This window comes from Acanthochromis polyacanthus, chromosome 7 (genome assembly GCF_021347895.1).
Source record: "Acanthochromis polyacanthus isolate Apoly-LR-REF ecotype Palm Island chromosome 7, KAUST_Apoly_ChrSc, whole genome shotgun sequence".
Taxonomy (NCBI): domain Eukaryota; kingdom Metazoa; phylum Chordata; class Actinopteri; family Pomacentridae; genus Acanthochromis; species Acanthochromis polyacanthus.
Window position 1 is genome coordinate 9,078,150 of NC_067119.1, and position 13,744 is coordinate 9,091,893.

The window sequence follows — 13,744 nt, forward strand, 5'->3', positions numbered from 1 at the left end:
GTTCCCACATCTTCTGCTGGAGCTTGAATGCAGCACTTTCGGCAAGTGCGTGTTGCCTGCAAACGGAGGTTCAGTCAGCAGCGTCAGTAAACGGACTACAGGTGAAAAATGCCCGCAGATGTGAGCCAGTGGAATGGAGATTTGGCGCTGCATGAGGTCGAGGAAAAGCCCGCACACCCGCTGACCGTCAAATACGGCTCTGTGGAGATCGACGAGCTGGGAAAAGTGCTCACTCCGACGCAGGTTAGCCGGCTAACAAATGCAGGCTAACACAGCTAACAAGTCAGCTAACTGTAGAGTCGTGTGCGTTTGTTAGCCTAAAATGCTAACTAGCGAGCATCATGCTAGTATCTGTTTCTTCAGATATGATCGATTTTCAATTACTTGGTTTTAGTGTGTTTGCAAATGTTTGCTAACAATGAATCGGGTTACATAATGAGTCCAGCGTGTCTGCAGCTGTATGAGACGGTGAACAGCGCCCCCAGACGGGCTAAAGAGATGCTAACAGCCGCTCAAAGTTTACACGGTTGTAGGATTTTAATGTTGATGTTAAAGTTAGTCACGTAAACTTAAATTAGATAAATAACACTGTTAGTTCTTAACTCTAACATATCTAAAATAGTAATGTAGATTTGTATTATATATGTAGTTAGCTTTTTAGGATTTTAACCTAATTTTATTTTTTTTCAGGGAAATTTGTATTATACATAATTTTGGACCAATTTATATCTTAACTTAATATTTAGGTTAATCAATTAAATTTGTAATGCATGCAATACCTTTAATTTGTATTACATATGTAACATTTCAAAGTTTTAATGTCAATATTTCAATTATATAAATAATACCGTAGGTTCTTCACCTCAATATTAATCAGTCTGTTAAATCTGTATTAGAATATTATTAAACTTAATATTTAAGTTAGCCAGGTCAACTTGTATCATAAATAATACTGCAGGCTCTTAACTCTAACATCTATTAGTTATGTAAATGTGAATAAAATATAACATTTTAGTTTTTTTTAACCGAAATATTCAAGTTAGTCAGGTAAATGCATATTATATATCTTCTCATACCTAATATTTAGGTTTATTAGGTGAATTTGTATTGTATTTATAATCTTGTAAGGTCTTAATCTTAATGTTTACAATTGTATAAATCCCATTTTAGGCTCTTAAATCTAATGACTCAGGTAGTCATTAAATTAGTCTTGTATTATTATAGGGTTTTAGCTGAAAGTAAATTTGTATGTATATAAATAAAACGTGGACATTCATAAGGTTAATTTGTGTTGTATATTTAATATTGTTGGTCCTTCACCTCAGCATTTGAATCATATAATACTGTAGCGCCTTAACCACATTATTTAAGGTAATTGGGAAATCTTTTGTAATAATTAACATTGTTGGGTGTTATCCTTTATATTTGAGTTAAGATTGTTTAAATTCTCTCTCTCCTGTAACCTTTGTCTTAGATCAACGTTGGAAAGCACTTTGGCTCAACATCTGTTTTAAATGTGCTCTGTATGGAGACTTGATGACTGATTTTGCTTCTTGTACCTTTACCCCTCTTCAGGTGCAGAATCGACCGACCTCCATCGAGTGGGAAGGATGTGACTCCAGCAAACTTTACACTTTGGCTATGACCGACCCCGACGCTCCCCGCAGGAGCGACCCCAAATTCAGGTTAGAAAATCTCCCAGAAAACATTGTCCAAATGTACTAGAAACCAATCAAACAGGGTTGCAGCATTGTGTTCGAAAAATGTGGTAGTTAGATTTGCTTTAGGAATATTAAACTGGGTGTTTCTTTCTGTCAGAGCCTTGAGATGAAGCAGCTACTGATGTTTGAGTGGCTGCTGAATTATCTGCATGAAAACAGAGAAAGCATCTAACATACAGTCCTCAGAATGAAGAGAGACTTTCCTTATTGTGTGATGTAGCCCTATTGGAAACAAACAACAGAGATGTTTTCTGTGTTTTTCACTAAAGGGAGTGGCACCACTTCCTGGTGGTCAACATGAAGGGGAATGACGTCTCCTCCGGCTGCGTCATGTCGGACTACGTCGGCTCCGGTCCTCCCAAAGGCACCGGTAAGAGAAGATTAATCTCAGAGACGCATTATCAGCAGACAGAGTTAGGTTTTGTAACAGCTGGACTGGAGAAACGTTATATTTTACCAATGCATGATTGGATTTGTGTGCAAAATATTCAGTTTTTGGAGTTAAATTGAAATTAGTTTATTAATTTGGACTAAAAGCCTTGAAAACATTTTACAAAGTCTGACAGAGTGTTTGCATTTAAAATATTAACGTGAATTGATCCAGACATTCATGCTTTCTATTGCCCAAAACCATCTCTTTTTTTTTGGAAATACACAAACTAGCTGAAATAAAACTATTAACTGTAATAATGTTAAGCCTTTACCATTTTGAAATATTAACAGTACATCTGATCTAATGTTTTCTGCAGTTTTTCCTCCTGCAGTGTAGCACAGCATTTAAAACCCTCCGTATTTGCCCCCCCTCAGGTCTCCACAGGTACGTATGGCTGGTGTACGAGCAGTCCGGCAGCCTCTCCTGCACCGAGACCGTCCTCACCAACCGCTCCGGAGATGGCCGCGGAAAATTCAAGATCCAGAGCTTCAGGCAGAAATACAACCTGGGAGCCCCGGTGGCAGGAACCTGCTACCAGGCCGAGTGGGACGACTACGTCCCCAAACTGTACGAGCAGCTGGCTGGAAAATAAGAAGAAAAAAGACTCGACTCTAAAGCATTCGGCACTACGAGTTCTCACTGGAAATTCCCGCAAACCCCAACAGGAACAAAGCTTTTTTTTGTGCCTCTAAAACTAATTTTGTGTTCCCACTGTTGCCTAAATAATCTTTGACAAAATTAACAGCTTCCTCCTAATGATGTGACCTCTTCTCACCTGCAATAAATCTGTTCCATGCACTGAAGTGGTTGTGATTGGTTTTTCATGAGGAATTCAAATGCAATACGTCCCTGTTTTGTGTGATGAGCACTTTATTTACAAATATAATTAAAAGCTCTGACAGATTCATGCTTTCTTTTAACCTGGAAAAAAAAATTAAAGTGCATGCAATAATAAAGCATCATACTGGTCTGGTTGATAAGAAACTGCACAGCTCACAGAGAGCTGTGTGAAGCGAAAGAAAACGAAAAGAAATCAAATGAGAATCCCACTGATAGATGACTGGACCTCAAATACTGTCTGAGGAGGGGGGAGGAAAAAAAAGCGCCTTTAAAAATTCTTTTCTGATTCGAGTTGACAGTTAAAATACGATACGAAAATAAGTAAAAGCTCTCCATAAATCCTTCTATACACAAAGTACAAGTCCCCCTGCCCTCCCCATGAAGCCCTTTGTGCTAGCTGGGAGTTCACATGTCACATGTATTATTTTTCACATTGACTGCCAGTGCAGAGAAATCCGTACGATACACGTGTGGAGTACCATGATGCGCCCACCCTTCACTAATCAAATCACATTTATCAGAAGCGTACCTGTTTTATGTACATTGTGATGTTTTTTTGCTCTCAAAGTATCAAATTATTTCAAATTTGTCCTAAAAATGTCCTGATGAATAAATACCAAAAAAAGGTGTTGAAAGAAGCAGCACAGGGCTGCGGAAGGATCGGCGGTTTGATTTATCGCTTCGAGAGATTTTTTTTTTTTTGCACTGGTAGAGAGTTTAAAAAAAAATAAGAAAAGGAGGAATCGCCTCTGGAAATGCATGGTTGTGGAGCGATCTTCGCTCACCGAACTGCCCTCATTTTTCTCTCCCTCCTTCTCTCGGCTTCCACTTTTAGTCACACCAAAAGTGTCATCATTGCACAAGAAACGAGAAACACGGTGACTATGTTATCATTACAAAAACATGACAACTACAGGAAGTTATCCAGCATCATTTTTTTTTGTCATCTTGTGACACCACGAGAGGCAAAGGAGGGGGAGGAAGTTTAGGTGGGGTTTGTATTTATTTATTAAAACCTGCCGTGGAGCCCGTCTGAGCTGCCCAGAGAACACACTGGAGCTGGTTGTGTTGTTGTGTGTTTGAGCAGCTTGAACACCTGCACCGTCGGGTCGGGGCGGGTCGGAGGAGAGGAGGGTTGTTCTGAGGCAGACGGACGCCCGGGTGGGGAGACTATGAGAGACGGCGGGGGGGAGACGGCGGCTGTCCTCCCCTCATCTGTAGTCGTCCTTGGGAAAGTCCAGGGTTCCCAGGTTACCGAAGCCCAGACGCAAACTCTCCATGTCGAAGCTGTCGGTCTCCCGCTCCTGGCGTTCCAGCAGGTGTTTGATCCGGTCGGTTCGCTCCTTCTGAAGGGAACCCTGCTCCTCGTCGATCTGCAGCAAGAAACAGCTGGAGTTTAGCTCAGACCAGGGGTGTCAAACATGCGGCCCGCGGGCTAAAACAGGGCCGCCAGAGTGTCCAATCTGGCCTGCAGGATGATTTTGTAAAAATTCCAGAGAAGATATGAACTGTAAATTATAAATTTGTAAAACTATAAATTTAAAATAATTAGATCTTGACAAGTTGTTTTGATCATAAAGTAAAATACTGAATTGCTCATTGTTCTTTTGTCATTTTGTGTCTCATTTTTGTAATATTTTGTCTCATGTTTTTATGATGTTCTATTTCTTGATTTTTTTCCCTTTTTGTCTTTTATGTCACTTTGTCTTTTGCTTTATTCATTGTTTTGTGTTGCCTATTTTTTTCGTTTTGTCTCTTGCTTTTGTCATTTTTTGTCTTGTTTATGTCATTTGTCTAATTTTTTGTCGAGTTTTTGTCGGTTAATTTTTTGTTGCTTTGTAATTTTTTTTGTTTCGTGTCGTTTGTCTCATTTTCTGTCATTTTGTGCTGATATCTTCAAATGTTAGCTTGTTGAAAGTCTGGCAGGTTTAGACTTTATTATGAAACTTAAACTGCTTTATATTTAAAGAAGAGAATTATTGGACCAAATAAAACAACCAGCAATTAATAAATTAAGTTTATCCAAATTAGGTGAACAAGTAACATTAATGCTGCTGGTTTAGGTTAGATGCACTTAAATCATTGGGTTCCTCTCAAATGAACAGTTTCAACTGATGCGACTTAATTTGTTCAGGAAAAATACACTTTCCCCAAACCAGAAAAAGAACAACAGACTTACTTTTCTTTACTCTCTAAGCCTATTTAAAAAAGAGTTCAAGAAAAATCTGAAGAAATGTGGATGTCAGAGCACAATGTAGAAGGAGCAATAAACCTACTTTTTGCACTTTCACCGTAATTAGAATACCAGTTTCAAGGGACAAAGAAGAATTTCAGGTTGAATCCAGAGAGATGGCTACAGCAGAAAGCTAGATGGGATGATTTTGAAATCATGCTTTGTTTCAACTACAGAACAAATACACCTTCTACAGTGTAGGCCATCCTCTGTCCATTATTACACATATGAACCCAAGTCCTTTATAAAACAATCCTACACGACCCAAATAAACAGCAATAAGAAAAATACAAAGCTTGAATGCATGCAAAAGAAGAAATTCAAAAATAGGTGAAACTATATCAGTTCATGTTTTTTGAAAATGTTTTTATTTTAAGAAGTGGAAAAATGTTTTTCCTTCAGTTAAGTGTCTCAGGAAGACATGGCAGCCACAAACTCACACATTTTAAATTGAATCACTTATTGTCAGTAGCCAGTATTATTTGCTTTGTTCCGACAAATTGAAAAGATTGCTGGAAGAGAAATCTAACCAACATCATAAGTAAAAATAACTTGTGGCTGTGTATAATGGGTGTTCAGCTGTGTTAATCTTTGGATGCAGCATTTAATGTTTAATTTCTGTCATTGGAATTGGCATATGAGGATAAAAACTGCATTATGATGGCAGTTTTTATTGCACTGCAGTACAAAACGCAGCCTGAAACCAACACGTCACCTTTACAGAAGCTGTATGTTTGTGCTGCAGAGCTGCTCTCTCTGTAGTTTTATGTCCTCACTGAACAACGCTAACAATCTGTTACACTCTGAAAGGTGCGACTGGACACAGACTGTGATGGGCTTGTTGTTGCACTGAAGGTACGAGTGCGTTAAGTTGCCCTCGTGGCAGGAGTTGCTGAATCTGTCGGCGCATTAACAGATACGCACACATCCACAGGTGCAGACAAAGCACTGCATGGCGCAATACGGCAATCTGGCCAACTACTGAGCATGCACAGAAAACTCCAGACTCTGACCATGAACCGAACCGGAGGACAATAGTGCTTCTGAAAAACCATGACATCATCCCCTCGGTGCTGGCATGCAGTGTTCGGACGCCGCCAGGAGGTGGCAACAGACCACCGCGGCTCGTCCAGCGCTACACCGGACCGGCAGAACTGGATCAGGGCGGCATTTCAAACGTCTCTCCCTTTGTTGTCGGAGTGCTGTCTACTAGACTGTGGCGATGACGTAGGCCACTTCGAAAGGAGGCGGATGCTCTCGTCTTATCACATGTCGTTGGTATACATGACAGGGCGCCTGAATTGTCACATTAAAGATGACAGATGTCTCTAACTGGAGTGTGCTGGAGCCACATTACGGGGCGAAGACTGATACAACTGTGGAATTTGTGTGAAATTATAACAAAGCAAACTGCCAACCTTCAGCTGCAGATGTCAGAATAAATATGTTTTAACTGACAATAATAAAAAAGTTTACAGAGGAGTGATTTTACACACACCTTTAACAATGAGCCAAACTGTAATGAACAGAGGCTGAAGAAAATGCCGTAGTAAAACACTGATGTCTGGAGGTTTCGCCAGCGCTGGGAGTGTGTGGGAGAGAAATGGTTGTCTGCACCCCGCAGGAAGGCATGCCACTGTCATCGCCACCTGTGGTGAAGGAAATCTGTGTGTGCGTCTGTGTGAACTTGTGGATGTCTGTCTGGGTCGCCTTTCATGCCCACACTGCCTGCTGATGTGGATGCAAATGTGGATCCACACGAGCGTCGGTGTGGAGTGGTTGTATCTCAACAAATTGCCGCCTGCTGGTGTTTGTCTACACACGCCTGCTTCAGATCTTTTAAAGGTTTCCCTACGTCTTGGATTAATGTCGAGCTGGAGAAAAGAATGCAGCACCAGACTTTAGTTTAGGCTTTAGCAAAGACGGCCAGATTTCCTCATTTTTGTTGATGTTTTGTTTCTTCTCATAAAAGATGGTGCCACGGCCCTTTTAATGAAGCCTACAAGGAGATTTATGAACCTAAAATGCCTCCAAAAGTTCAGTACCTTTTTAATCAAAGCTGCTGGAATCACATTTGTATGTGTTTTAATGTTCTGCACTTTCTGACATCCTTTCCTCAAAGGTATACAGAGTGTTGCTGAACGTTTGAATTAAATGTCCTTAAACTGACTGAACAATATCATGCAATTTTAAAACTGGCACATTCGCCAACTATTCAATTATTCAACACGCTCAACGGCCTTAAACTCAGCCTAACCTAATTTTCTGTTTGTATTTTACTTCTGATGAAGCCTTAGGTTGCCTCTCCTCTCCTTGTTGTCTGATAAATTCTGTTAGGAATACATTTTTGCTTTGTTCTCTTCTTTCAGGGTGTTCACTGTGCATTGGATAAAGTGTGTTTTGTTAAAAATTGAAGAGAGTAGCAGGAAGAATTTGAGAAATCTTAAATTAGTGGGGTTATTTTAAGTTTATCACCAGCCTAAGGCCAGAAGATCATTTGTTATTATACCTGAGCCAGAAGAAAATCTGTGCTTCTCGGCTTTGGCAGCTTTTTGTACTTTTAAGAAGGAGCGTGTCTTGAACTATTTGAGGAATTCATTCCTTCTTTTGTAAACAGTCTCCTGACTGTACTGCCCAATAATGCTTGCAAAAAAAACAAACAAACAAAAAAAAGTGTGTCCTGAGTGTTTCCTTCACCACACCTTTTGTTCCAGGTGAGCCCGGCGCAGCGACACCTTCTGCTCCAGCTTCTGCTGCTCGCGCTCGTGCTGCGCCTCGGTCTGCATCTTGATCTTGCTCTGGTAGGCATTGAGCAGCTCCATCTCCTGCTGCAGCTGCTGCCTCAGGGCCTGGCACTCGGCTTCCTGGGCCTCGTCCAGACGCAGCTGACACAGCCGACCACGGACCGCAACAGGGGAGAGAGGGAGGTACAAAGAGACAGGGAGGGAAGGGGAGATGAAGGGGGAGAGGGAGTCAGAGAGGGTACAACAGAGACAGAAAGGAGGAAATGGAAGGACGACAGGGACAGAAAAGGACAGTGGAAAGACAGTGGAAAGAGAGGGAAGGGTAGGAAAAGACATGAAGGAAGACAGTGAGGGAGTAAGATGAGAAAGACGAGAGATGAGGACAAACGAGGAGGAGAAAACGTCAAAGAAGAAGCAACAGGTGGAAATAAAGGCTTCATAACCTCATTCAAAAAACAATCTTCCTGCATTTCCAAATGATTTTCCACAAATAATGTAAATGTGGCTCCGCTCACCGCCTGCGAGGCCATCATCTCGTTGATGCTCTGCTCGTATTGCTCAGCCAGGATGGCCAGCTTGCGTGTCTGCTCGTCCTTCAGGGCCTTCAGCACCGTCTTGTGCTCGGCCTTGGGCGTAACTTCCATCTGGTGGTGGCGCAGGGCCTTGTACTGTTTGGTCTGCACCTTACATGTGTCCTGGAACTGCTTCTTGATCTGCAGCTCCAACGCCTGGATGGAGAAACGATGACGGTGGAGAAGAGGACAAAGAGTTAAAGCCTGTTGTTGCTACTCTCTGCACTTAACTTGTGAGAGAATTAGGCTTCTAAAGGTTAAAGGTCTAATGCAGCCACAGGCGAAAACCCCAGTTCCAGTCTTTGTGTCCTGCCTGAAGCAAATTAAAATGGAATCAAACTCAGAGAGAACACATTTCGTATGTTCTTACACCACTTTTCCAAATTAATTCGTTACATTCATGTTGCATCAGTGTTTTATCAAAAACTACCCACAACACAAAAGATGTTGCTCATTGCTTGCGCCATCTTAGAGGTGGATCCCGGTTGTCTTTTCAAAGACAACTGACGTAAACTAAAGAATTGCTAAAACCGTTTCTTTTCTTTTTTTTTTTAACCATCATCCCTGCATTTGAAGTACCTGAATCCATACGAGAAACATCACCTGAACTGTAAAAATCCTGGATTGTGACTCACTTTGAGGTTCTTGGGCTGCTGCCGGAGCTCCAGAACGTGCTTGCGGTGGAGCTCGCGCTCACGTCTGTTGTTGTACTCGATCTGGTTCTCCAGCTCCGTCTGGTGCTGCAGGCGGATCAGGTCCATCCGGAGCTTCTGCAGGGTCTTCAGCTGCCTCTGCTCCAGCTCCTGCGTGGACTCGTCATGGCGGATCAGCATGGCGTGCTCCATCTCCTTCTGGGTCTTCTTCTTGTTCAGCTCCTAAGTGAACCAAGGAGACATTTTTACTTGTGGAAATCAATTTTCATGTTTCTTTTTTTTGGAAGCTTATAGCATTTACCGTCATTTTCAACATCTTAAAAATCCATCAAGTTAAATTTTCCATTTAAACGTGTCCTGAGAATTTGTGCATTTTCCCACAAGAGCTTTTCAGATTATCGCATTGTTGGCTTGCTTTGCTCTCTAATAATCTTCTTATCTTTAATAAAAAACACCTCACTGATCTGAAGAACAATGAGTGTAATTATTCCAGACATACTGCTGTTTGCTGTAAAAAAAAAAAAAAAAATCACATTGGGCCTTTTTTCCTTCGATATCGCAAACAATGACAGCTAACAAACACAGGCTTCTTGAGGATAAATTGAAGCTTTACCAATTAATCGAACAATCAAATCCATTTTTGATTCACTCGAATGCATGTGATGTTACGAAAAGATCCTCCGCACCTCTCGGATCTGCTCCTGCTCCAAGTCGTGCCTCTTTATCATGACTTTACGCTTGAAGGCGCGGCAGTTTCGGTCGTAGAAAACCCTCTGCTGGGCCAGGAGATGAGCCTCCTCCTCGGCCTGGGAATGCTGCATGTTCTCCTTGTGCTTTGACAGTCGCTCCTGCTTCTCCTTCTTGGGTGTGCTATGGTCCTCGTTCATCTCCTGAGAAGGAAATTAAGCCAATTATTATTATTAATTATTGGTTAATATTACTAGTAAAATAAAATAAAAAAAATTGGTAAATTTCAGAGTATCTATTATGGGAAGTCTAGTTTGGGATAGTAGTGAAAATTTGAAAGTGAATACAGTCTAAAAAAAGCAGATTTCTAAATTATGTAGATATATATGCATGTTTTGAATGTTAAGAAGACAAAGCCTTGAAGTTAGAGCATGTGGCCAACTGCAGCTGACCTTTCATTTTGAACTGCAGATGACTTCTATAGCCAGAGGAGGGTTGAAAAAATTAGTAAAATTCTGCCACATCTATCCCTTCTCAGTACGAGTTCTCTTTCTCTTTCATGGGCTTTAAGGTAATCTACAACTCGCGCTAATACACTTAACACATGAGCCTGATCCCTGCTCTCTGTGGTGTCTAATTCCGTTATAGCCCTCACTTGGTGGGAAATATCTCTCCCTGCCAGCGATGCTTTCTTTTAACTGCGCTGACCTAATTTTGGTCACTTATCTTGTAACTGAAAACACAGTGTATCACACTCCCAACCCACAGGAGTGCTCTCTGGACTTCTGTTTTCAAGGTTGTGGAGGCACACAAATGCCCCAGTGTGCATATGGATCCATGGTTCTCCGTGTTTGTTGCGTATATACATATGTAGGTACATAATAAGTAGGCTGAGTGACTCAACACAAGTTCCAAAAGGCCAATTTGGAGGTACTGAATGTGCACGTTAGTGTGTAGGAGCGCTGATTCAAACAGTAAACAGTGCATATCACTGTGTGTCACACATGAGAGAGGCGTACAAAGGAAAAAAATAGGAAACCAACAAATGTGGTGCACACCTCCTTAATTTTCTCCTTGCAAAGTTTGTACTGCTTTTTCTGATTATCCAGAAAAGTGGTGAGCTCCTTCTTCTGCTGGGCCACGATCTGCTGCTGGAACTTCTTCTCGTCTGTCAACGCCGTCTTCATCTGGAGGAACCAGGATGAAAACAAGAGTGAAAGGATGTTAGAGTTCAGCCCACATGTTCAGCACCAAGCTGTGTGTATTTAGCGTGTAATCATGGGCTTGTATGATACCGACTAAAATCTAGAGTTTTTAAAAATAACTGGACTTGCCTTGATAACCAGTCACTGACATCTGTCCTTTTTCAAGCAAAAACATCAAACATTCTCTGATCCCAGCTTCTCCACTGAGAGCGTTTCTATGTTCAGTATCATTTTAAACTGAATTTCTTTGGCTTTTAACTGCAGGTCAAACAAAACAAGACATCTGAAGAAACCGTTTCGGTGTCTTTGAACAGACGGTTTTCACATATTGGAAAAAGATGCTTGGTTTGACAAGCTTATAGTTGGAGGTCAAATTTCGCTCAAAAGATCCAAGAAATGGTTGTCTTTAATGCTAAAACAGCCTACTTTGAGACAAGAGTGTACAGTTTATTTACCTGATTGGCATGTAATGTACTTATGTGTTTCTGTAGCTCTTAAGGTGAACAAGCTTGCTACATGAACAGATATATTATCTGTCTGGGTGGTAAAGCACACTGTTTGCTAATCAGAGAGACATGCAGCTTGTTTTTCAGAGCATGACATTCTGTGACCCACTTCTGCCCTTGTGGTTCATCGTATGTATGATTGGGTGGCAGCAGTGTGTAAAGTTATGGCAAAAGAATCCCTCAATGGAAGACTGAGTTGCTTCAAAACATTTCTTAAACGGCGCTGAACCTTCCCACAAGCACTTCTCCACCAGCTACGGAATAATTTTAACTTCAATATCATGTCCTCCCCTGTTTTTCCAAAGCAGACCTCGTTCCCAGCCAACTGTTGCATGGTGCATGTAGGTCGGCGTGATCATCTGTGAAATAACTTAGGAGTTACTGCATCCGCTCATGCCTTTCTACTCATGTCCTATAACCCCCAACACGACGCGCAAATCCCACCTCTTTCTCGGTTTGCACGGCGTGGCGCTTTGCCAGCTTCTCCAGTTCGATGTAGGCGTTGTTGGCCTGCGTCTCCACCTCCTTCTGCAGCTTGAGCCGGTGCTCGTCCATCTCGGCCTTTAGCTTGTTCTCCAGGGCGATCAGCTGCTTCTGGTGCTGCCGCCGCATGCGCTTGTAGCCCGACATCTGTTCCCGCAGCTCGCTTTCCTGCTCATGTTCGTGGATCTGTTTGGTCACCTGTGGAGAAAGAGAAGTTGTAAGTGTGGCGAATTTTGATTTTTCAGCAAGACCAAAGAGTGAATTATTTCATGCATTCGCCACAAATAAAAGGGTATTTAAGTACGGGATGCACCCACCCAGTAAGGTTTAGCATGTCACCTGTCATCTTGTTAATATAGGTTTTTTTGGATTATCTTTTCCAAGATGAACTGAAAGCAGAATTCATTCAACACTGTGAAGCAATTACAGCTGCAATCAGCATCACTTGTCGGCTTTAGAGAGGCAAAAAGTTCAACAAGTGATGAGAAATTAAGGTATTAATAAAAAAAAAGAAATACTGTGAAATCCACCAAGACAGCCCAACAAAAGCTCTTTTATCTGACCATCGCAGAGCCACTGCACGGATCAGTTAACGACAAAAGATCGCAAATGTGTTCAAACCAGATGGAGCAAGAAAAAAGTTGTACAAACAATCTTAAACAGCTGCTACACAATTAAATTTAAACGAATATTAGGAGCATGCTGCCATTGCCTCAATGCTTTGAATCATCCTTTTTTTTTGTCTTTTATCCAAAAACCTACACCTGTCACACCAACCTGAGCACAGAAAGGGTTCTCCACGTCTAGGTAGTACTCGCTCCGCATCTTCTCATAGCTTCCACCTGAACTCCTCAGGCCAAACATGATGGCGACTTTAGCCAAGTGCACCAGCATCCAGGAACCTTGTGGAGCATCCTATGCCCCCCGACAGAATCCTGCCTGAGCTCCGATGCCACCCCAAGACCACCCTCCCTCCCCCCTGTTACTGGACGTTGAAACCCCCTCCCTCTCCGGCCGAGGCAGACGTGTGAACTGTGAATGAGGCAGGCCGACTCCGCGGGCCAACAAGAGCACAGAGCCGCTCTTTAGTCGGGCTAACGCTAAGCGGCGGACAGCAGGTGGGTCACATGAATACCTCATTGAGAAAGAGTGAGAGAAGTTGGAGAGGGGGCGGCGGGGGGGAGGTCGTGGTGGTTAGAGAGGAGGGAGGGTGATTGCAAAGGAGTAACAGCAGATGGAGAGTGACTGGGAGAGAGTTAAATGAAGGGGGGGGACGAAGAAATGGAAATAATGAGGAGCAAAATAAGAGCATCTACAGCAAAAGCCGGGGTGGAGGCAGCGGTGGCGGTGGGGGTTGTTGGCGTGGATATAGGTGGAGGCTGAACTCCGCTTTCTCCTTAATCTGTGCTGAATCAATACCCCTACTGTAATAGAGCCTCCCAATCCCAGTCACTTGCTTCGCTGCCACTCTGCATGCTGCCACAAAGGGCCAAGTCACGTCATGTGACGGCCTCTTTCACACAAGGCTCTGGGACTGGAAAGGAGATCATATTCAGGGAGGGGAGGGCGGCATGCAGGCTAAAGGTGAATGTTCCAATGAGATCAGTGGGAACCAAGCAGCTGAACCATATTTATTTTGCTCATTTCGCAGATTAAGGTGGGTCCGT

General features: G+C 42.4%; 2 protein-coding genes across 4 annotated transcripts in view; one reads left to right on the forward strand and one right to left on the reverse strand.

Moving 5' to 3' along the window:
* The first annotated feature begins 21 nt into the window (after positions 1-21).
* pebp1 (phosphatidylethanolamine binding protein 1) lies at positions 22-2,957 on the forward strand. Its single transcript, XM_022209958.2, has 4 exons — positions 22-243; positions 1,576-1,685; positions 1,991-2,091; positions 2,529-2,957. Exons 1-4 carry the CDS (start codon positions 109-111, stop codon positions 2,744-2,746), a joined length of 564 nt encoding a protein of 187 aa, XP_022065650.1. The 5' UTR covers positions 22-108; the 3' UTR covers positions 2,747-2,957.
* A 49-nt stretch (positions 2,958-3,006) lies between these two features.
* taok3a (TAO kinase 3a) overlaps positions 3,007-13,744 on the reverse strand; it is an 83,323-nt gene continuing 72,585 nt past the window's right edge. For 2 of the 3 annotated variants that reach the window (XM_051950999.1, XM_051951000.1), the window contains exons 15-21: positions 12,039-12,275; positions 10,942-11,070; positions 9,883-10,086; positions 9,179-9,418; positions 8,487-8,699; positions 7,930-8,112; positions 3,007-4,367 (exon numbers count right to left, since the gene is read on the reverse strand). In XM_051950999.1, the coding sequence (XP_051806959.1) occupies positions 4,206-4,367; positions 7,930-8,112; positions 8,487-8,699; positions 9,179-9,418; positions 9,883-10,086; positions 10,942-11,070; positions 12,039-12,275 (1,368 nt within the window). In that variant the 3' untranslated portion in view covers positions 3,007-4,205. Of the gene's footprint in view, positions 4,368-7,929; positions 8,113-8,486; positions 8,700-9,178; positions 9,419-9,882; positions 10,087-10,941; positions 11,071-12,038; positions 12,276-12,854; positions 13,023-13,744 lie in introns of those variants that run through there. The other variant, XM_022209956.2, reaches the window with a different exon arrangement.